General features: G+C 41.4%; 1 protein-coding gene across 2 annotated transcripts in view; it reads right to left on the bottom strand.

Annotated features, from left to right (window-relative positions):
* Window positions 1–10,333, bottom strand: part of vps35 (VPS35 retromer complex component) — a 45,999-nt gene extending 35,666 nt beyond the window's left edge. The window contains exons 1-2 of one of the 2 annotated variants that reach the window (XM_047363190.1): window positions 10,221–10,333; window positions 7,067–7,165 (exon numbers count right to left, since the gene is read on the bottom strand). In XM_047363190.1, the coding sequence (XP_047219146.1) occupies window positions 7,067–7,165; window positions 10,221–10,268 (147 nt within the window). In that variant the 5' untranslated portion in view covers window positions 10,269–10,333. Of the gene's footprint in view, window positions 1–7,066; window positions 7,166–8,667; window positions 8,839–10,220 lie in introns of those variants that run through there. The other variant, XM_047363189.1, reaches the window with a different exon arrangement.
* Between the last annotated feature and the right edge of the window lie 14,396 nt (window positions 10,334–24,729).

A 24,729-nucleotide genomic window follows, 5' to 3' on the forward strand; every position in this document is an offset into this window, starting at 1 on the left:
CAAATACTAGTTCATATCCCAGCAAAAAGAAAATAAGTGTGTGCAGGACAAACAAATGTTTCTTCGAGCCGTCTACACTGTTTGTCACTGCATCTGGTTTAATAAAGTATTTGACAGAAAGACATCTGAAATAATAATAATAATCAATTAAAGCTGCAAGCAGCGTTGAAGGCCCTCGCACCTCAGTGCAGCGACCGCGGGAGCCTGGCATCGCCTCCTACACGCCACACATGATGACACCGCTTCACTTCAACACGTCGCCAGTTGGTGGCACTGTGAGCAACATGTCATATGATCTTCAGTCATGCAGAGTTTCGATCTGGCAAAAAGCATTGAAAATTTGGAGTAAATCGGATCTACCAGAAGGACGCTGCAGTCGCTTGTTTGTTTGTGGGCGGGGCTAAAACGACATCATCAATTGACTGTGTCAAAATGTCCATCATTAACTCTTGATCATGTATACAACATTTCAAGTGGATCCGATGATGTACGAGGGAGTGTCCTAGGGGAAGCTATTGATCCAAATTCCAATGCAATCCAATAGAGGTGTTTGGGGGTTGACAAAGATGAACTATATTTATTTTGGAGTGAATATGACCATGCATGTGTAATTTAGAGCCAAACTTATGGCCGTGGCATGACATCATAATACGCCACGCCATCATAGCCACACTCTCCAGCTAAAGCAGTAAGTACTGGCAACTGTCTAAGACCATCATGTTATCTGTTACTTGGGACAGTTTCACATTGATTAGTTGAAGAATATCAAATATTGACTCTGTAAAGGAAAAGAGGACACTTCCTGTTCAGAGGGGGCGGGGCCTCGATGATGTCAGCATCTGACCAGTGAATATTGTTCAGACCTAGAGGCAGATCAATCCCAAAAGCTTTCATGTGTCTGTGAATTTCTATGTAGGAGCTACAGGGGTTGGACAATGAAACTGAAACACTTGTCATTTTAGTGTGGAAGGTTTCATAGCTAAATTGGACCGGCCTGGTAGCCAGTCTTCATTGATTGCACATTGCACCCATAAGAGCAGAGTGTGAAGGTTCAATTAGCACGGTAAGAGCACAGTTTTGCTCAAAATACAGAAATGCACACAACATTATGGGTGACATACCAGAGTTCAAAACAGGACAAATTGTTGGTGCACGTCTTGCTGGCGCATCTGTGACCAAGACAGCAAGTCTTTGTGATGTATCAAGAGCCACGGTATCCAGGGTAATGTCAGCATACCACCAAGAAGGACGAACCACATCCAACAGGATTAACTGTGGACGCAAGAGGAAGCTGTCTGAAAGGGATGTTCGGGTGCTAACCCGGATTGTATCCAAAAAACATAAAACCACGGCTGCCCAAATCACGGCAGAATTAAATGTGCACCTCAACTCTCCTGTTTCCACCAGAACTGTCCATCGGGAGCTCCACAGGGTCAATATACACGGCCGGGCTGCTATAGCCAAACCTTTGGTCACTCATGCCAATGCCAAAAGTCGGTTTCATTGATGCAAGGAGCGCAAATCTTGGGCTGTGGACAATGTGAAACATGTATTGTTCTCTGATGAGTCCACCTTCATTGTTTTCCCCACATCCGGGAGAGTTAAGGTGCGGAGAAGCCCCAAAGAAGCGTACCACCCAGACTGTTGCATGCCCAGAGTGAAGCATGGAGGTGGATCAGTGATGGTTTGGGCTGCCATATCATGGCATTCCCTTGGCCCAATACTTGTGCTAGATGGGCGCATCACTGCCAAGGACTACCGAACCATTCTTGAGGACCATGTGCATCCAATGGTTCAAACATTGTATCCTGAAGGCGGTGCCGTGTATCAGGATGACATTGCACCAATACACACAGCAAGACTGGTGAAAGATTGGTTTGATGAAAAATGAAAGTGAAGTTGAACATCTCCCATGGCCTGCACAGTCACCAGATCTAAATATTATTGAGCCACTTTGGGATGTTTTGGAGGAGCAAGTCAGGAAACGTTTTCCTCCACCAGTATCACGTAGTGACCTGGCCACTATCCTGCAAGAAGAATGGCTTAAAATCCCTCTGACCACTGTGCAGGACTTGTATATGTCATTCCCAAGACGAATTGATGCTGTATTGGCCGTAAAAGGAGGCCCTACACCATACTAATAAATTATTGTGGTCTAAAACCAGGTGTTTCAGTTTCATTGTCCAACCCCTGTATGTCAATTTAGTGTTTTATGGCGAGAAGTCATATTTTGAGGCGTTGCCACGCCCACACGCTTTCATGTATCAGAAAGCTTTTGATAACTTTTGATCCCCAATGCCTTAAGAGTAAACTGAGTGATTTTCAAGTCTCTAAGTCAAAAGCTGTAGAAGAAGTTCGCTCAGATATGCGGGCTAGAAACGGCGAAAACAGGGTCGAAATGGCAACTACAATCCAAAATGGCCGGCTTCCTGTTGGGTTTGGACCAGTGCTCCAAGAGACTTTTTTGTAGGTCCTGAGAAGTTACATATGTGTACCGAATTTCAGATTCCTCAGTCAAAGCATGGCTTGGGGCTGATTTTTTGAAAGTTTGTAGGGGGCGCGGTGTACAAATTAGGCCACGCCCACCGAATATGTCATCAGATCTCTGTTGGGGACTGTTGGGGGACAAGGATCAATCACATTGAATTTGGTGCAGATCAGATGATCTATGTGGAAATTAGAGGCAAACGTATGGCCATGGCGTGACGTCTGACTTCGGCGTGCCGCCACGCCCTTTTTTGAAAAGACACTGTGCCTCAAACGAAGTTAGACCCACTAGTTATCTGTCTGCTGACACAGGTTCAAGTTGATTGGGTCAAGAGGGTCAGAGGGATTTGTTTCCAAGTGAAAAAAGTGACTTCCTGTTCTGAGGGGGCATGGCTTTGATGATGTCAGCATATGACCCCATAGGATTATCGGGAACCCGAATGTCCTCCTTCATGCCAACTTAGTTGTGATTTGGAATTTCTTTGGGAAAGTTATTGCAATTTTTCACTTTCGGCGCGAACGCCAAGTTCGTGGCCCGGCCACGCCCCCTAAACATGGGCAAAAACTCACGATTTTGATAACTTTTAATCCCCCATCCCTTAGCTGCATGTAGAGCAAATATGAACCCGATAGCTAAAAATCCCTAGGAGGAGTTCGTTAAAGTTCGAGGTGAGTAAAAGTGAAAAACGGGCAAAAATTGGCCTTTAATCCAAAATGGCCGACTTCCTGTGCATTTTAGGGCATACCCCCAAGAGACTTTTTTTCTTGTTTTGAGTAGCTCTAGCATTGTGGCGAATTTCAGATGTCCACGAGTTACGGTTCGGGCTAGCTCACATTTGGGGGCGTGGCTAAGTGATTTGGCCACGCCCACTGATGACGACATTAAGGATGAAGAATTTTGGTTGGGGGACAATTTTGTGTAAAAGCGTGTGCATTTAGGGGTTTGGCAAAGTCCCCATATTGCCCCACAATGACCAAACGGAATAATAACTAGAAACCTGCAAGCAGCTTTGAAGGCCCTCGCACCCCTCAGCGTAACTCGGGCTGTTGAGCGACCGCAGGAGCCTGGCATCGCCTCCTTCATGCCACATACGATGACACATACGTCGCCAGTTGGTGGCACTGTGAGCAGCATGTCATATGATCTTCGGTCATGCAGTTTTGGTCTGGCAAAAAGCATTCAAAATTTCGAGTAAATCGGACCTTCCAGAAGGACGCTGCAGTCGCTTGTTTGTGTGTGGGCGGGGCTAAAACAACATCATCAATTGACTGTGTCAAAATGTCCATCATTAACTCATGATCATGTATACTACATTTCAAGTGGATCCGATGATGTATGAGGGAGATATAGCCCTTGAAGTGTCCTAGGGGGCGCTGTTGATCCAAATTTAAATGTAATCCAACAGAGCTGTTTGGGGGCTGACAAAGATAAAGCATATTCAGTTTGGAGTGAATATGACCATGCATGTGTAATTTAGAGGCAAACGTATGGCCGTGGCGTGACATCAGAATTCGCCACGCCATCATATTCACACCCTCCAGCTAAAGCAGTAAGTACTGTCGACTGTCTAAGAGCATCATGTTATCTGTTACTTGGGACAGTTTCACATTGATTAGGTGAAGAACATCAAACATTGACTCTGTAAAGGAAATCGTGATACTTCCTGTTCTCAGGGGGCGGGGCTTCGATGATGTCAGCATGTGATCAGTGAATGTTGTTGAGGCCTAGAGGCAGATCAATCCCAGAAGGTTTCATTTGTCTGTGACTTTCCTTGTAGGAGCTATATCAATTTAGTGTTTTATGGCGAGAAGTCATATTTTGAGGCGTTGCCACGCCCACACGCTTTCATGTATCAGAAAGCTTTTGATAACTTTTGATCCCCAATCCCTTAAGAGTATAGTGAGTGATTTTCAAGTCTCTAAGTGAAAAGCTGTAGGAGGAGTTTGCTCAGATATGCGGGATAGAAACGCCCAAAACAGGGTCAAAATGGCAACTTCAATCCAAAATGGCCGACTTCCTGTGGCCTTTGGACCAATGCTCCAAGAGACTTTTTTGTAGGTCCTGACAAGTTACATATGTGTACCAAATGTCACAATCCTCAGTCAACGCATGGCTTGGGGCTGATTTTTTGAAAGTTTCTAGGGGGCGCTGTGTACAAATTAGGCCACGCCCACCGAATATGAAATTAGAGGCAAACGTATGGCCATGGCGTGACGTCTGACTTCGGCGCGCCCTTTTATGAAAAGTCACTGTGCCTCAAACGAAGTTAGACCCACTAGTTATCTGTCTTCTGACACACTTTCAAGTTGATTGGGTCAAGAGGGTCAGAGAGGCACCTTTCCAAGTGAAAAAATTGACTTCCACTGTGTAAGGTGTTGTGTTTTGTTTGAATTAGTTGTGTTTTTTGTTTGTATTATGAGCTGCGTTGAATCTAGTTTCTGTACAGCACTTTGGTCTGGTGTGGTGCAAAAGTGCTTTATAAATAAAGTTGGATTGGACTGGATTAATAAAACCCCGTTTTACAGCGACTGCTCTCGTCTCCCAACACATAATGACCACTCCCAACAAGAAGCTCACTGAATGCTGTTCTTTTATCTTCTGATATTACAGCTTTTAAGAAGAACTGACTGTCAGCAGGCCAAAGCTTGGCTAAAACTGGAGATGGTAAAATGACCAGAATTATTGAAGAGGTTCATCTCTAGTTGTAAAGCAAAAAAACACCTCTAGGATGCACAGGGTGATACAGCAGATTCCAATCAGTTGCGTCATTTTTGTCTGAATGAGACATTTGCATTGTTTAAAGAGAAAGTCTGTTTTTTCCCCTTATCAAGTTTTAAACAGTTTTCTATTAAACATGTTTCTCAAGGTGTAGAAGCTACACCTGGCCTGACTCTGTGTCTACCTGTGACACCTTTCTGGAGAGGGGAATCGTCCGAGCTTCTGCTGGCAACAACTTAATGCTCACCCTCTACCGATGATCCACATGGCCCTGTCTTTTAGTGTTTAACCCTTTCTCTCTCCTAGACATGGCAATTGACTGAGCTTTTACTGTAACTAATTATATGTGCTCTCTTTCAGACTCTATCCTTGAAAACTGGCTCAAAGTTTATCTGATCTTTCTTACTAGATGAAACGACTAAAGGAGCTACATCCACTAACATTTACTTTTCCTTCCCATAGAAAGTACTCCTGGATTAGTGCTTCTGTGTTGTTTTTGTGTCTCTGCTCTGTTCTCTCAAACCCCCAGTCGGTTGTGGCAGATGGCCGCACACACTGAGCCTGGTTCTGCTGGAGGTTTCTTCCTGTTAAAAGGGAGTTTTTCCTCTCCACTGTTGCTACATGCATGCTCAGTATGAGGGATTGCTGCAAAGTCAACGCCAGTGACTGTCCACTGTCTCTACATGCTCATCCAGGAGGAGTGAATGCTACAAGTCTCTGACTCGATGCAATCAGCTGGGTTTCCTTAGATAGAAAAACTTTTTATCCAATTTGAATAAATAACTAACTCTGACTGCACTGTTCAATAGTTAGGATTAATTGGAATGTATGCACCTGACTTTGTGAAGTGTCTTGAGACAATATGTGTTGTGAATTGGCGCTATATAAATAAACTGAATTGAATTGAATCTTCATTCCTTGTTACTAGGCTCAAGTGAAACATTAACTTGAACCTATTATTAGTGCTAAAGGAGATAAGCTGTGAACTGGTTTCAGTTGCTGAGATGACCATAACCTAGAGGATTTGGTTCCATCTATCAATTTTTAATGATGAAAAGAAAATCTTATTTTACTACAAACACTTCTATTAGCTCAGGTGCACAGTAAGTTCGTTCAGAAAGTAGAAAAAATATTTTGGAGGTTATCAATAAAGGTTTTGAAGATATATTGGAATGGTCTTCAATCAGTATTTTTAGATCATATCTTTACAAAATCAGAGACCGGAAACTGGCAACAAAATATAAATCATTGCATATCTACCTAATCTAATAATGATGATAATGATATCTTAATATTAAGAAAAAACCCAGAAAATAAACATAATAGTCATGAGTAAATGGAGTTTTGAAACACATCTTTAGTTTGTATTTGCATAAATAATACTGTCAAATTTCCTTTTATTAAGACGAGGTCACAGGCGTATAGATCCTTAACGATCAAAACCTTAGCTTGACGCTGCCGTAACCTCCTGCATAATTCTTATTAAAAAATAAATAAATAAATCAAAAATAAATTTTCAGAAACAGCTTGCGTTTAACTATTTACTTAAAAAAATCTAGAATCTACAGCATCTCGACTGTCTGGCACTCTTGCTCCACTGAAATGTAACTGTGCCCACACCAAACATATAACTATGCTTCAAATCAATAAAGGCTTGGATAAAAAGTAAATTAGCAAATAGTTCCAGTTATGCATTTATAGTCCTCACAAAATTTAGTTTAGGCTCCTACAGGTGGAATCCCAGGAAGACCAAAGAGTTGCCCTTTTTTCAGTAAACATTTTCTTAAATGTTTTGGAAAATATGAGTCACGTAGTGAACAGTTATTATCAGCAGGGAGAACAAAATGAAAAGCTGCCTACCAAGCATCGCTTCATCTGGAAGGACTGGACCTTGACAGCTTGAACAGCTTCATCCAGGAGCTTCTCTTGTTCATCCTGAGCTGACTGCTGCGTGGTTGGCTGGGAAACACAACAAGTCTTTATTCTCAGCTTTCTGTATAAAAGCATTATTTTGTTAACTGGAAACACTGGACACAAACTACAACACCAAAAAATACTTACACTGACAAATATAAAAACAACAAGGAGAAGGAAGACTAAATGGTTTTCAATATTTATTACTAGTTGGATGCTGTAGAACTGAATTTAGTCATTAAAAACAAAGTGTTGCAACCATCCAAGTAAAATCCAGGATGTAATAGAAAATATACAACTAGAGTCCAGAAAATAAAAAGAAACTGAACAATCTGGTTGAAGTTAAAAAACACACCAAACAAAAACAAAACGGTGCAAAGTGCAGAGTCCCGCAACGATGTGAATGGGAACATTCTAACGCTTCAGCATTCCTTCATCTGCTCTGTCTCTGGGACAGTTAGGAGCGTGAACAATTGCAGCCTGGAAAAGAACGCAGGCACCAACACATTTAGTGCCTTACAGGACAAATTGCACCAAGAGGACCTATCTATGTGAAGTGGGGTGAAAATGAATCTATTTATACATCACCTTTCAAAGCAAAAAACCATAGTGATTCATATATCATGTTAAAAAAGACAAATTAAAACATTACAGATAATTAAAAAAAACTATGAAACAATTGTTAAAAAATCTTGAGGAAAAGTAAATTTGAATAAAATTGTTAGGCTATTAGGACTGAAGCAAATGTTAATAAACAGAAAACAGACCCAAACAGCACCTTAAAGTTCCATTTTTATTTGTAAGTTCTGTGGAAGACCCAAGTCAGACAGAAATGACAAAGAACCAGAGAATTGGGATTTGCAATTTTTTTTTTTACAACATAAGATTGCATCAGAACATGTTTCAAAACTCCCATCTGTTCAAAAATGAATGTAAAGGGACTTAGCTGTATCCCGATAACTACATTAGTGAGAGCAGAGAAGAGAAAAAGCCACAAAGTGATGAAACAAGAGCTGTGTTCCATAAAATTCACAACAAAGTGCATTGCATAGGGTTTAGCAGTGCTTCTGCTGCGTACTCTGAGTCCAAGAATTATTAAGTAAATGAAAAGCAAACCTGCTTTGGATGGGTTGTTTGTGGACAACTGGATGATAGGATGGGGCAGGTGCAAGAGGTTTGGTAGTGTGCTCACCACTACCTGGCATGTCCCTGTTCTCACAGAACTAATATCACACAAACCCTGTTACTTTTGACTCTCACCCATGTCAATGCTCTGTTCCTAATCTTTACCGCAGAAGTAGTCACAAAGTCCATAAGGGAGTGCTCAAGCTGTATACCAGTAGCAGACTGCTCATACATGGAGTGACGGCCTATTTTAAAACATCGACACTATCCCCCATAGCTCAACACACACAGTAATTCATGTAAATTAACGTGAACATTAGTGGTGGGCTCCTGTCCAAAACTATCACACCCAGCAGACTGTGGGACAGCAGCAGTCTGATCTTGCCCTGTGTTACTTTAAGGCCTACTGTCTTGGCACTTACGCATTGGGTACCCTGAGGGTGGGGTTGCTTCTTTCGTCTTGCAGGGGTCCCTGAGTTGTCGGTCAGTTGCTGGGAGATGGAAGGATGCAGGGATCCTTTGTCGGCTTTGTCAGGGTCGGTAAGGAGGGCTACTGTGTCTTGAGCCCATCTCTGCATTGCACTATTGTGATCCTCTTTGCATTTGCTGACTCTGGGATCTACTCCTAGACTTGGTGGGCAGGTCCCAGTCTAGGAGCAGGTTTTCCTCCTTTGCAAACACTTCCATGCTTTAAACTTCAATCTCTGCCTATACCTCTGTGCATATGTACATGCAAGCACATACAAACAATAATGCATACACACCAACACAACCACATAATTAGATACACAAATACAAGAGTGTGCAGCAGCTAAGAAGTTCTAAAGTAAAGATACAACTTTCAATAGAATGTGAACAGTAGATTTAGGTCATGTTGGTTCAGCTTGTTGTGTTAATTTAGTCAAGTCAAATAAGCAACAGGGGGAACTTTGTTTTCTCCTCCTTTTGTAGACAAACAGACCCACTATGCTGTTTGCCTAAGCGGCCAGTACATCATATGAATAATAATAAAAAAAACTTAATTTAAAACTTTGGTCAATTCTAAACAGTAATCCGTTATGACTTACTATGAGAAAATAACGAGCTTGTTGTGCTGCAGTCAATGTTTTAGGTTGTTTTGGGTTTTTTTTGGTTTTTTTATTAAATCAGGGATCATGGACATTTTCTGGTGATAACTGTACTGGTTATAGTGGGACTGGAAAAGAGCGTAAATAATGTTCCTTGATACTGGTGTAGACTAACCAGTAATGTAGCTGGACTACATTTAATGTATGTGCTGTTTTTCTACACTGGTCCAATAACTTTTGTGTTATTTGAATAAGCTGAAGTATCGACACGTTTAAGAATAAAAATGCACGATACTTGGAAAACCTTTATTTCCTTTTGATGTTTTTTGATTAGGCTTCAGTGCAACTTCCTAAACTGTCAAAACAGCATTCTCAGACTCTACGGATGTCAGCCGTAGGACAAGTAGATTTGAAAGACCGAAAAATGAACAGGCAGAAATCTGTTAACCGTGTGTCCTGACCTAATTAATTCAGAGTTTGGATCGGGACACAAGCCAGACTGTCCAAGCTCAGAAAACAAACCCACTCCACCCGGTTTCATCAGAACAAGTTCCAGCTAAGCTGCGGCTTCAGCTAACACATGCTAACGTTAGCTCTGACAGAGCCGTTTTCTATCAGAAACAGACTGGTCGATCAAAAAAAAGTTCTAGAACACAATGTGTGTACAGCAGCGGCTAAATAAACCAACTAGCATTTAGCTTGGATGTTTTAATTAGTTTACCAACAGCTGTTAGCTCAGCAAGCTGCTATTTGTGCATCGTTAGGCCAACACATCCAGTTAAACAGTCGGAAGCACAGATCACCCTGAGTAGCATCAACATCTGTTGATTTCTTCAACATCGGTACAACACGTCACTGAACAGATAACGATATGGTAGGTAATTATTTTGAATTTAGAACATGCTTACCATGATTGCTGGACGTGTTTTAGAACAAGCCGAACGGTGACCTGTCATGTGACTCAAAGTGACGTCACACCAGGGGGGGAGGAGGTCTTCTTCTTCTTCTTCTCAACTTAAACAAAGATTCCCTACAAAATATGTATTAATGGGTGGGGACTGGAATATGGTTAAGGACGAAGGGCTTGATAGACACCCAAACAAATTTGAAAACTCCCGTCCAAACCGTATTTTGTCTGATTTCTGTTGCAACTTAGGACTTATTGACTTATGGAGAGATAAACATGTTAACGAAAAACAGTTTTCATGGTTTAAATCAGATGCATAAAGCAGATCTAGAATAGATTTCTGGTTAGGAACAGATGATATTCTCAAACTAATGTCAGATTGTAATATGTCTCCAACTCCTCTTACAGATAATTGCAGCATCAATTTATAAATTATTCCCTGAGAATTTGAAACATGCAGGGTACTGGAAATTCAATGCAAATCTTTTAAAACATGATCTCTATTGTAGAGAAATCAAAGAACTAGTGGAAAAGATCCTTCTAGATGATTCAGTAATGACCTACACCAGAAAATGGGAATACTTAAAATATAAGATACACTCTATCTCTTTTAGCAAATACCTTAAAAAAACAATGACATGGAAAAAGTAAGGTTAGTAAAAGATTTAAACTCATTATGTGTTAAACAGACACTAAATGATGCAGTCAAAAATAACCTTCTAACCTTACAATCTAAACTAGACACCATCTATGAAAGAAAGGCCCAGGGTGCTTTCATCCGATCCAGAGCAGAATGGATTGAGGAAGGAGAAAAAAACAGTGCATACTTCTGCAGACTAGAAAAGAGGAGGCAAGTTAAAAAACACATTCAATCCCTTCTCAATAACAATGAGGAATGTAACTCTAATTGCCAAAGAAATTAGCAACTTTTATCAAAATCTTTACTGCTCTTCTTTTTCAACCCAAGACAGTACCCTCCTGTTAGACCAAATCAAAGACTTCATCCCTAAGATCTCCGTGGATTTCAAGGAAAACTGTGACAAAGATATTAATATGGAAGAGCTTATCAGTGCTATCATGGGCTTGAAACTGGATAAATCCCCACGCCCTGATGTCCTTACTGCCAATTTCTATAGACATTTTTGGGATTGTCTCAGAGAATTTATATTCCAGGTCTTTAAAGAGATCATATGTAATAACTCTCTTCCACACAGCATGAAGCAGGGTATCATCACCCTTATACCAAAACCAGGAAGAGAAAAAAAGGTTCTAGACACCTACCGCCCAATCGCCCTCCTAAACTGTGACTACAAATTATTGACGTATATATACACAAATAGATAAAAAACTGGTCTTAAGGATGTTATTTCTGAAACTCAAGCAGGTTTTATGTACAAAAGATCAATACATGACAACATCAGACTCGTTCAGGATTTAATAGATTACAGTGATCTCATTGAGGATAAAGGCTTCATCCTTTTCTTAGACTTCTACAAAGCCTTTGATATGTTGGAGCATCAGTTTCTTACACTTGTTTGGTTTTGGACCAAATTTTTGTAGAATTGTAAAAAGCTTTCACAACGGCACCACAACCTCGGTTGCTCTTCCACATGGGACTTCTCCACGTTTTACCATTAATAGGGGAGTAAAGCAGGGCTGCAATATTTCTCCCTTCCTCTTTATCTTGGCTGTTGAAGTGATGGCTATCTTCATAAAAAACTCAAATATACCAAAACTGAACATTTTTAATGACCAAATTATAATCAGCCAACTAGCTGAAGACACCACAATCTTTTTGAAGAGTCTAGACCAAACTCCTAAAGTTCTTGAGTTAATTAATACATTTTCCAAAGCATCAGGTTTAACTTTAAACCTACAGAAATGTGAACTGATGGCGATTCATGACACTAATATCATAGAAGCGTACGGTATTCCCATTAAATCCTCAGTGAAATATCTTGGAATTCTAATAACTAAAGATGCTAAACTCAGTGAAACTGTTAACATAGAGAATACAATCCAGAATTGCAAATCTCAGTTAAATAGATGGATTCAAAGAGATCTGACACTGTTCGGGAGAACCTATCTAACCAAAATGGAATCACTGTCTCGATGTACAGGGGTTGGACAATGAAACTGAAACACCTGTAATTTTAGTGTGGGAGGTTTCATGGCTAAATTGGACCAGCCTGGTAGCCAGTCTTCATTGATTGCACATGGCACCAGTAAGAGCAGAGTGTGAAGGTTCAATTAGCAGGGTAAGAGCACAGTTTTGCTCAAAATATTGGAAGAGGAAGCTGTCTGAAAGGGATGTTCGGGTGCTAACCCGGATTGTATCCAAAAAACATAAAACCACAACTGCCCAAATCACGGCAGAATTAAATGTGCACCTCAACTCTCCTGTTTCCACCAGAACTGTCCGTCGGGAGCTCCACAGGGTCAATATACATGGGCGGGCTGCTATAGCCAAACCTTTGGTCACTTATGCCAATGCCAAATGTCGGTTTCAAAGGTGCAATGAGCGCAAATCTTGGGCTGTTGACCATGTGAAACATGTATTGTTCTCTGATGAGTCCACCTTTACTGTTTTCCCCACATCCGGGAGAGTTACGGTGTGGAGAATCCCCAAAGATGCGTACCACCCAGACTGTTGCATGCCCAGAGTGAAGCATGGGGGTGTATCAGTGATGGTTTGGGCTGCCATATCATGGCATTCCCTTGGCCCAATACTTGTGCTAGATGGGCGCGTCACTGCCAAGGACTACCGAACCATTCTTGAGCACCATGTGCATCCAATGGTTCAAACATTGTATCCTGAAGGCGGTGCCGTGTATCAGGATGACAATGCACCAATACACACAGCAAGACTGGTGAAAGATTGGTTTGATGAACATGAAAGTGAAGTTGAACATCTCCCATGGCCTGCACAGTCACCAGATCTAAATATTATTGAGCCACTTTGGGGTGTTTTGGAGGAGCGAGTCAGGAAACGTTTTCCTCCACCAGTATCACATAGTGACCTGGCCACTATCCTGCAAGAAGGATGGCTTAAAATCCCTCTGACCACTGTGCAGGACTTGTATATGTCATTCCCAAGACGAATTGACGCTGTATTGGCCGCAAAAGGAGGCCCTAGACCATACTAATAAATTATTGTGTTCTAAAACCAGGTGTTTCAGTTTCATTGTCCAACCCCTCTATATACCCTGCATATTCTATGGCCATACCCAACAAATATATTAAAGCTATAAGTCAATTAAACTTGAACTTCATCTGGAAAAATAGAGTCCACTACTTAAAGAAAGCAAACACGGTAAAATAACTTCAAAGATGGTGATTTACAAGCCATTGACTTTGAATGCTTAAATTCTGTCTTAAAAATAAACTGACTGAAATCTTTTTTAATGAATGGAAATAGTATATGGTATTGTCTTCTCAAAGGTTTGTTTAAAACAATTGGGGGCATAGATTTTGCTCTTAGATGTGACTTTGGTGTCGATAAACTCCTAAAGCTAGCTTTTTTTTTAGCTTTCACAATCAAGTGTTGTTATGTTGGAAACTTATGTACACGCACAATTTTACTCCCCACCAAACTCCTATCTAGAATAATAGATATGTGCTACATAGAAATAAGTCTCTGTATTTGGATCGCTGGATGGAAAAGGGGATTTGGTCCATAAGACATTTTCTAAACGACAATGGAGGTTGGCTGTCCTATGTGGATTTTTGCTTAATGTATAATTTAAATTGCTCCTATACTCAGTTTAACACTGTAATAAACTCTACACCTAATGCAGTCAAATATATGGTTCAAAATATAAGCACTGAAACAGCTAACCTTCATTAACCCACACTTCAGTTAACCTTTTGGATAAAAGTAACTCTAACAAACGATTGCGTCAGCATCTACAGGTCCTTCTCAAAATATTAGCATATTGTGATAAAGTTCATTATTTTCCATAATGTCATGATGAAAATTTAACATTCATATATTTTAGATTCATTGCACACTAACTGAAATATTTCAGGTCTTTTATTGTCTTAATATGGATGATTTTGGCATACAGCTCATGAAAACCCAAAATTCCTATCTCACAAAATTAGCATATTTCATCCGACCAATAAAATAAAAGTGTTTTTAATACAAAAAACGTCAACCTTCAAATAATCACATACAGTTATGCACTCAATACTTGGTCGGGAATCCTTTTGCAGAAATGACTGCTTCAATGCGGCGTGGCATGGAGGCAATCAGCCTGTGGCATTGAGGTCTTATGGAGGCCCAGGATGCTTCGATAGCGGCCTTTAGCTCATCCAGAGTGTTGGGTCTTGAGTCTCTCAACGTTCTCTTCACAATATCCCACAGATTCTCTATGGGGTTCACGTCAGGAGAGTTGGCAGGCCAATTGAGCACAGTGATACCATGGTCAGTTAACCATTTACCAGTGGTTTCGGCACTGTGAGCAGGTGCCAGGTCATGCTGAAAAATGAAATCTTCATCTCCATAAAGCTTTTCAGCAGATGGAAGCATGAAGTGCTCCAAAATCTCCTGATAGCTAGCTGCATTGACCCTGCCCTTGATAAAACACAGTGGACCAACACCAGCAGCTGACACGGCACCCCAGACCATCACTGACTGTGGGTACTTGACACTGGACTTCTGGCATTTTGGCATTTCCTTCTCCCCAGTCTTCCTCCAGACTCTGGCACCTTGATTTCCAAATGACATGCAGAATTTGCTTTCATCCGAAAAAAGTACTTTGGACCACTGAGCAACAGTCCAGTGCTGCTTCTCTGTAACATTTTTCCAGCCAGAGAACTGTTAAGACAAAGATTTAATTTTGACACTAACAGCTGTACCTTTTGTGACAACGATTTTGAAACAACGGACCATCTCTTTTTCTATTGTGTACACACTGGAACATTTTGGGAAAACGTTCAGGCCTGGATCTTTACAAAACTTTTCCTTCCCCATCCATTAAAAAGAGAGGATATAATATTTGGAACCACCCTCAGAGACAGAAGATCTGACCTCATACTCGAAACCTGCTGATCCTTGCCAAATACTTCATCCACTCCTGTAAATGGGGAAAGAGAAAACCTGACTTTTCAACTTTTAAAAGTCTGCTGATAGACAACCACCTGAGAACTTTAAAAGTGATTAAAAGCAAGAAGAGTATACAGCTCCTTGACGCATATAAAGAACTGAACTGATTTGATGAGAATTAGTGCCCTTTTGTGTGTATTTTTTTATTTATTTAATTTTTTTCTTTTTTTGTTGTCTCCTCTGTTAAACAATTGTCAATTTATTTTCTCTAATCTTATATTCTTATGTGTCTTGAACATGTAACAACCCAATTTATCTTTTGTTTATACATGCCACAAGTTTCTGTACATTTTGTTCAAAAGCTTTAAAAAAAAAAGAAAAATAAATCTTCTTTTCTTCTTCTTTCATTATAATGGTGGTTGGCAAATAACACAATTGCTGCATTACCGCCCCCTACTGGTATGGAGCATGGACCAGAACGTCTCTCAGGAATTCAATTCTATTGTACAGCTGTTATTTTTAGATAACGAAATATTGTCTGATAAATGTTACTTTTTGATTGACTTGTAAATAAATCAACTAAATCTAATTTAACGGAAATTTTATTTAAATTTGAATTAATTGTTGTCTCTCTTCCTCATATTTTTTACAGTGCAACATAACATGCTCTATGGTTTCATTTATTCCACATTATTTACATTTACCCTTACAATGTTTCCCTAAAATAAAAAGCCCATTAATGCATTCTCACTTATTGTTTTTCTGTTTTTCTTTATTTTTATTCTTATTATATTTCCCGTACCTTTTTCTGTGCATAACTAGTCCTACATTTTTCAACCAATTTTATCAATTCTGGTATCAAAATGTTCATTTCGTTCTGGAGAATTATGCTGACTTTTGGTAACTTCAGCTATTACAATTTTTGAAATATTCAGCTTTTTATGCAATGTTTTGCTCTATTGATATGAATGTAAAATCTCAAAAATTCTGCTAAAACGTCACTGTTTATGCCATTTAAGTACTTCCGCATACTTTCAGCTAGAAACACCATTAAACTTTTAAAATGCTTTCACAACCTTCTGCTATTATTGTTTAATTCAACTTTTTGATCTTTTACAGTTTTTCTACAATTGTGATTCAAACTTTATTACAATTTTTTCAGATTTTTAATTTTATAATGTAATCCAATGGCGGAATTCTGTTGCTAGAGTGTACACTGTAGGTTTTTGAATAACCTGAAAAAGAATGAACAAACTCTCTTCACTAACTAAATTTTCAAACTACTGGGACAAATTATACATCAAAACGTAGGATTCTCTTTCACAATTCAGAAAATGTCATCCGCATTGATGTGAGACTAACAGATTTCTGACAACATGCCCGGGAGCAACGCAAAGTCAACACACCATGAATGGGCCAACCATAGGAATTTGAGAAAAAATCTGAGCAGAAAATGCTTAAACTCACATGTTTTCAAATCGCTGCCTCTCATAAACTGTTTGAGGTAGAGACATGAACTTTGCACTAATTAATCTTCAGACCTGGCAGGCAAGTGAAGGAATTATTTTGATACCTGGTACTGTTTTGTCAAAAAATGGGTTTGTTTCAGAGTACCAAATCTGTCCTTCCTAAAAAAGCTTAAAATTTAAAAATTTTGAAATCATCGACTTTATTACACTGTCACATCTCCTACATGGATTATTCTAGACATTTGAAATCTTTCACAATTATTCAACGATGCCTGCTGATACCTACAGTCCAAAAACGTTTTGGATACCTTTTACCCTTTTCTCGTGAGGTAGGCCTGTTTGAGAGTGGAAAATCCACCTTCACTTAGGTTAAAATTGGTCAAAATGATCCAGGTTTTTACACGGTCACACCTCCCAGACAGATTATTGTATTCACATGAAAATGTCCATCATTGTTCAGCAAGGCCTGCTGATTCATACAGTGGATGAATCAAATCGATAACCCTTATAGATGCCTTGCAACTGACGTCACACGGTCACCGAGCTCTAGCCGCCGCCATACAGGTCCTTCTAAAAAAATTAGCATATTGTGATAAAGTTCATTATTTTCCATAATGTCATGATAAAAATTTAACATTCATATATTTTAGATTCATTGCACACTAACTGAAATATTTCAGGTCTTTCATTGTCTTAATACGGATGATTGTGGCATACAGCTCATGAAAACCCAAAATTCCTATCTCACAAAATTAGCATATCATTAAAAGGGTCTCTAAACGAGCTATGAACCTAATCATCTGAATCAACGAGTTAACTCTAAACACCTGCAAAAGATTCCTGAGGCCTTTAAAACCCCCAGCCTGGTTCATCACTCAAAACCCCAATCATGGGTAAGACTGCCGACCTGACTGCTGTCCAGAAGGCCACTATTGACACCTTCAAGCAACAGGGTAAGACACAGAAATAAATTTCTGAATGAATAGGCTGTTCCCAGAGTGCTGTATCAAGGCACCTCAGTGGGAAGTCTGTGGGAAGGAAAAAGTGTGGCAGAAAACGCTGCACAACGAGAAGAGGTGACCGGACCCTGAGGAAGACTATGGAGAAGGGCTGATTCCAGACCTTGGGGGACCTGCGGAAGCAGTGGACTGAGTCTGGAGTAGAAACATCCAGAGCCACCGTGCACAGGCGTGTGCAGGAAATGGGCTGCAGGTGCCGCATTCCCCAGGTCAAGCCACTTTTGAACCAGAAACATCAGCAGACGTGCCTGACCTGGGCTACAGAGAAGCAGCACTGGACTGTTGCTCAGTGGTCCAAAGTACTTTTTTCGGATGAAAGCAAATTCTGCATGTCATTCGGAAATCAAGGTGCCAGAGTCTGGAGGAAGACTGGGGAGAAGGAAATTCCAAAATGCCAGAAGTCCAGTGTCAAGTACCCACAGTCAGTGATGGTCTGGGGTGCCGTGTCAGCTGCTGGTGTTGGTCCACTGTGTTTTATCAAGGGCAAGGTCAATGCAGCTAGCTATCAGGAGATTTTGGAGCACTTCATGCTTCCATCTGCTGAAAAGCTTTATGGAGATGAAGATTTCATTTTTCAGCATGACCTGGCACCTGCTCACAGTGCCGAAACCACTGGTAAATGGTTTACTGACCATGGTATCACTGTGCTCAATTGGTCTGCCAACTCTCCTGACCTGAACCCCATGGAGAATCTGTGGGATATTGTGAAGAGATCGTTGAGAGACTCAAGACCCAACACTCTGGATGAGCTAAAGGCCTCTATCGAAGCATCCTGGGCCTCCATAAGACCTCAATGCCACAGGCTGATTGCCTCCATGCCACGCCGCATTGAAGCAGTCATTTCTGCCAAAGGATTCCCGACCAAGTATTGAGGGCATAACTGTACATGATTATTTGAAGGTTGACGTCTTTTGTATTAAAAACACTTTTCTTTTATTGGTCGGATGAAATATGCTAATTTTGTGAGATAGGAATTTTGGGTTTTCATGAGCTGTATGCCACAATCATCCGTATTAAGACAATAAAAGACCTGAAATATTTCAGTTAGTGTGCAATGAATCTAAAATATATGAATGTTAAATTTTCATCATGACATTATGGAAAATAATGAACTTTATCACAATATGCTAATTTTTTGAGAAGGACCTGTATTGAATACCTTCTTTGGTGCCCCGGTCGTCAAAGATGCCGTCCGTGTGTTGTGCAGTTGAGTGTGATAATAAGAAAGGTGACCCAAATATTTCTTTTTATCACTTACCGAAAGAGGAAGAACGTCATCAGAGATGGCTGTCAGCGATCAGGAGGGCTAACTGGACGCCAACTGCAAGTAGCCGTCTGTGCAGTGCACATTTCGTATCATGTGAGTTTCAAAGCACATCAGGAGAGCTAGCTCAAGCTACTGCCAACTGGATTTAATGTCTTGTACATATTTTTCAGAAAATTAAGTGATTAGAATGAAACTGGTTAGACACCGTGTGTAACAAATGCATTTGATATGAAGATCTGAATATTTTGCTTCAGAGATTGCAGTTGTTAGCTTAGATATCAGTCTACAGCAGGATCTTTGAGATTAATGTAGTATTTTTACATTCCATTCAATTGAATTTACGCAACATAATGACAGTAAAATATACAGCAACAGAAGTTGAAAACTTACAGTATTACAAGCTTTGTTGCCAGGAGACTTCCCCCTGCAGTCCCTGCTGTCTTATGACTCAAATTTGGTCAAACCCCATAGGAGATTTTAATCTGTTTCCTAATTGTTGTATTGTTTTATGGCCACTGCTGTACTACAAACAGCATTTATACTTTTCAGTGTCTATTACTTTGGGTGGTGTACCAATATTGATGATATATTGTGCTGATCTTAGAGTAACCTAGCAAGATGTTTCATTTCTCTGGTTTCTTTGTTGTAGCTGCTTTGGACACAGACCTAGTTACAGTAACTGAAACCTTTGTCTAATCAGGTGCAAAAAGCCAAAACCCACTAAGCCCAGACTACGTGCCAAAAATATTTCCTCATCTAAGTTCTCCAAACAAGCGAAAGAGGATTTATCAAATGGCCATCCGGTCCATGTACAAGCGAAGCAGGAGTTTGGTCTGCATTGCCGGCACTAAGTCGGACCTGTTCCCGGTGCATGTTGGACTGCGGCAGGGCTACCCTTTGTCACCGGTCCTGTTCATAACTTTTATGGACAGGATTTCTAGACGCAGCCAATGGCCGGAGGGGTCTGGTTTGGGGACCAGTGGATTTCGTCTCTTCTTTTTGCAGATGATGTGGTCCTGCTGGCCCCCCTCTAGCCAAAACCTATAGCATGCGCTGGGGCGGTTCGCAACCAAGTGTAAAGCGGTTGGGAAGTCAGAGGCCATGGTACTCGACCGGAAAAGGGTGGCTTGTCCTCTTCAGGTTGGAGGGGAGTTCCTGTCTCAAGTGGAGGAGTTCAAGTATCTCGGGGTCTTGTTCATGAGTGAGGGAAGAATGGAGCAGGAGATCGACAGATGGATCGGTGCGGCTGCCGCAGTAATGGGGGCGCTGTGCCGGTCTGTTGTGGTGAAGAGAGAGCTGAGCCGAAAAGCGAAGCTCTCGATTTACCGGTCGGTCTACATTCCTACCCTCACCTATGGCCATGAACTTTGGGTCATGACTGAAAGAACGAGATCCCGGATACAAGTGGCTGAAATGAGCTTCTTCTGTAGGGTGGCCGGGCACTCCCTTAGAGATAGGGTGAGGAGCTCGGCCATCCGGGAGGGGCTCGGAGTAGAGCCGCTGCTCCTCCACATCGAGAGGAGCCAGGTGAGGTGGCTCGGGCATCTACAGGGTGTGCCATTTATAGGGATACACCTTAATAAAATGGGAATGGTTGGTCATATTAACTTCCTGTTTGTGGCACATTAGTATATGTGAGGTGGAAACTTTTCAAGATGGGTGGTGGCCATGGTGGGCATTTTGAAGTCGGCCATTTTGAATCCAACTTTTGTTTTTTCAATAGGAAGAGGGTCTTGTGACACATCAGACCTATTGGGAATTTCACAAGTAAAACAATGGTGTGCTTGGTTTTAACATAACTTTATTCTTTCATGAGTTATTTACAAGTTTCTCTTTGTTTACAGCCATTGACATGTTGCCGAGGTTAACAAATATAGTGGGGCCATTCTTCATCAATGGAAACCTCAAGGCCACTGGATATGCGAAATTGCTACATGATGATGTGTTTCCCTCTTTATGCACTGAAGCTGGCACGTTCCCTGAGTTTTTCCAGCAAGATGGTGGACCACCACATTATGGGTGTCAGCATTCCTAGATGAACAGTTTCCTGGAAAGTGGATTGGTCGTCGTGGGCTAGTTGAATGGCCCCCAAGGTCTCCCAATCTGACCCCCTTTTATCTTTGGGGTCATCTGAAGGCAATTGTCTATTGTTGTGGAAAATTATTTTTAATGCTCTGAACTTCACTTACCTCTCTCCCCTCTGACCTCTGTGTTTTGTTACCCTAGAGGAGTTGGTCTGTAAAACCATTATCAGAAGTTTCTTTTGTTGTGAGTTAATTTCTACCCCACTTTGATAAGAAAAATCCACTACAATTTTAGCGTCACGAACAGGATCTAAAGTGCCAGAGGAAACCGCAGGAGGGGACACTGACGCCTGGCCAGCCTGGAGACTAAGTTGTCCTCAGTCCACCTCCATTTTACGCAGGGGAGTCCTGGTGCCCGCCTGCGGCTTCTGGCCGATTGGATCCGAACTATTTGTCTTCAAATATTTCTGGGTGAGAAGTTGCTCTGTATGATATAATGTATATTATTTTTATTACACATTAACCATCATCTCCTAACTTATTAATTAGGTTCCGGAGTTGCGAGAGGGAGGACATCAGCTGAGGGCCAGGTCACCCTATAAAGGTATACAGGGAGGTTCTTATTGGTAACAATAAGATAAAGCAAAACACAGGGTTTTGCGGGTAGTTTTTGCAATTTTCTACACCTCATAAAGGAGAAAAGCCAGACGGCAGACGTGCCGCTGAACGGGTAAAGGAAAAAAAAAAAAAGGGTTCCGGAACCTCAAAGTCATTCAGGGTGCCTCCTTCTCCAGACTCTGCCATTTATAAAATAATGAAAGAAAAAGGTGGGGATGATTGTGTTAAATGTGCTTTAATTTGGGAGGATAAGTTTGGTTTTCCACAAGGTGGAAGCTTGAGTGTAAATCAGTTGAATAAAATAAAACAGTTGATGGATGGTGATTGGGAGAAAAAAAAAAAAAGGATAAAAAAATAAGATTTTGATCAGAGAGAAATATGGGTAAAGTGTTGGAATGAATGGATTATGGAGGCTATGCGTAGGGAAAGAAAGTCCGAATTGAAACAGATGGCAGGGGGAAAAGATTTGTCCGGGGACGTGGGAAACAGGTACGACAATGCTGGTCGTGCCGTTGATGACCCCACGTTTCCATCCCCATATAGACCTAGTGATGCTTCACCCTCCTGTCTATATCCATCTTTGCAGACGGAGTTGCAGGCCCTCCAGATGGCAGACCTCGATCTAGACTCCCGTCCTCCTCCAGCAGCAGGCCAACCAGCAAATCTGCCCACAAGTCAGCCAAGACAACTCGCCAGTCCGCTTCAGCGTCAGCCCGTGAGTCAACCCACACATCCACCTGCAGTGCAGGCTGACCTCACTGAGCACAGCAGCCCCAGCAGAGCGGAAGGTGTGATCATGCACCAGCCTACAGATGAGCAGCGACCGGGATCATCAAAGGACCAGAAAATACCTTTCCTCTCCTCTCCTGTTAGCTTTCATGAGTTTACATGGCTACAAAGTGGAAGACAACGAGGAGAAGATAAAAAGAGGAAGAAGAGTAAGTTAAACAACGTCCTGATGAGACTGTCGCTGATTTTCTTTACCGGATGGAAGAAGCGTTCAATAAACATTCAGGTATGGAACGCCCTGCTGACTTTACTGTTTTGGGCCCCTGGGAAAAGATGCTGTGTGGATATATTATGGAAGGACTTCTCCCTGAGATCGCAGCACAAACTAAGACTCTTTATGTTGGTTGGAGACATGGGGTGCGTTTTGGGCACCCCATGTCTCCACAGCGATGATGTCATCAACGACAGGAAGAAGAAAAAGTGGGCAAAAGAGAGACTGATTTGCATAACGCTGCCTTGACCCTGTACTGCAGTACAAGTCAACGTGGTTCTATTCCTCGAGGACGAGGCCGGGGATGCCGGGGCAGAGGTTGGGGAAGGGGACAGTGGTCCTGCTCCGATGCTTGCCATAACTGTGGAAAGTTGGGACACTGGAGGAATGAATGGTCCAGAGAAACTGCAGCGGCCTGACAGCGGTAACTGACGGGGGGAGGACGGGACCCTGGATCTGTCACTCGCATTGAGGAGTGGTCTCTTAAGGAGTGTGAGGTTTCACAAACACACACACACAGTTGCATGATGATACTGATTCACATAGGTTGCTTACAGAGGCCATATTACACTTAGAAGGTGCCTCCGTAGTTTTACCAGGCACGTATCTCCATATACAGAACCCTGCTTTTAAAAGAATGCCTATGTTTTCTATGATAGGCATGGGTGAAGAAATTTCTTTTGTTGTAGATTCAGGAGCGACACACTCTGTTTTATCAGCTAAATGTATCAAAGAGCAGCCAAAACTGAGTGGTTGATATGTTCATTCTGTCTCTGCTTTGGGTGAAACAGTTAGGGAAAGTTTTTTTGTTCCTCTAAAGTGTTGCACTAATGGGTAGAGACCTCATTAAAACAGGCTTAGTTTTACTGCAGATGGTCTTCATACAGTCTCTGACACAGTACTTACAGTGGGGTGCAGTTTTTGTCCGCAAGTGCTAACTTACACTTGTGGAAGGTACAAATTCATTGTTTTTCACAGCAGCTGCTGGGAAGAGGTTATATTAGGTTTTTTCTTCCCTCTTCTGATTCATACAGCGTGTTGATTTATACTGTACCTTATATCAGGTCCTGAAAAAAAAATATGAAAGGCTTGATTCTGCAGGTTCTTTTTTCTCCCTTTGGGGAAGGAAAGGAAACCTAATCAGTTCTGTGCTGCATAGGAATATTAAAACTGTTATGATTCTGGCACGTCTGCTCCACCCTGTCTCCCTGGCTGCAATCAGCAGATTAGATGCACCTGGTGGATGCTGCAGTGTAGCGCAATCTGTGGAATGCCAAGCACCTGTGTCTTCCCTGATATATACTGACTCTGACAAGCAGACGGTGCCAGATTTTTGAAAGCCATTGTGTGAGTAGATATCCAGCGTCCAAAAGCCTTGCTTTTGTATTTATGCCTCTGCCTGCTCCCTGTCGGACTATTTGGATTTTGGTTGTGGACCTTGTTTCCTGCATCTGGTTTATGCCTCTGCCTGCCCCTTGCCTGACGCCTCTTGTTCCGATTGTTGACCCTGTTTCTGTCCTTGGATTATTGAGCGAGCCTGGCCCTCGGATTATTCAGCCTGGAGTCACTTCTTACCTGTGCTGTGGAGATCGCCGCCCACTGAGGTTTCCCCTCTGGGTTTCAAGTTCCACTCAAGACAAAAGCAGGTTAGTGGCTTTTCTCATCCCTGTAAAATCTGGAGAGACTACAAGTCACTAATCCCTCTTTCTGCCTCAGTGATTCCTGGAAGCTGTGAGGAGTGTTACCTGTGTGACATTTTCCTGTGGCTGAATAAACCTTTTAAACCTTCAGTACTGTCTGGCTGAATCTTGGGTCGGCTTTTTTCTGATTCATAGCAAAAACACTTGTTTTCTAAGATATCACTAGCTAAAACTTTTAAAACTTTTGAGAGTAATTAGTTTTGTTAAACACATTTTCCTTGGTAAAACAAACCTTTAAATGAGAATGGGGAAAACAAATTGGGTTCTTTTTGAAGGTAAGAGAATCTGACTGGACAGTGGTACCACACAAACATTAAACTAATCTCATGTTCCCTAAAATACTCTGCATAGAAAAGGCTTTCAGAA

This window comes from Girardinichthys multiradiatus, chromosome 4, assembly GCF_021462225.1.
Source record: "Girardinichthys multiradiatus isolate DD_20200921_A chromosome 4, DD_fGirMul_XY1, whole genome shotgun sequence".
Classification (NCBI taxonomy): domain Eukaryota; kingdom Metazoa; phylum Chordata; class Actinopteri; order Cyprinodontiformes; family Goodeidae; genus Girardinichthys; species Girardinichthys multiradiatus.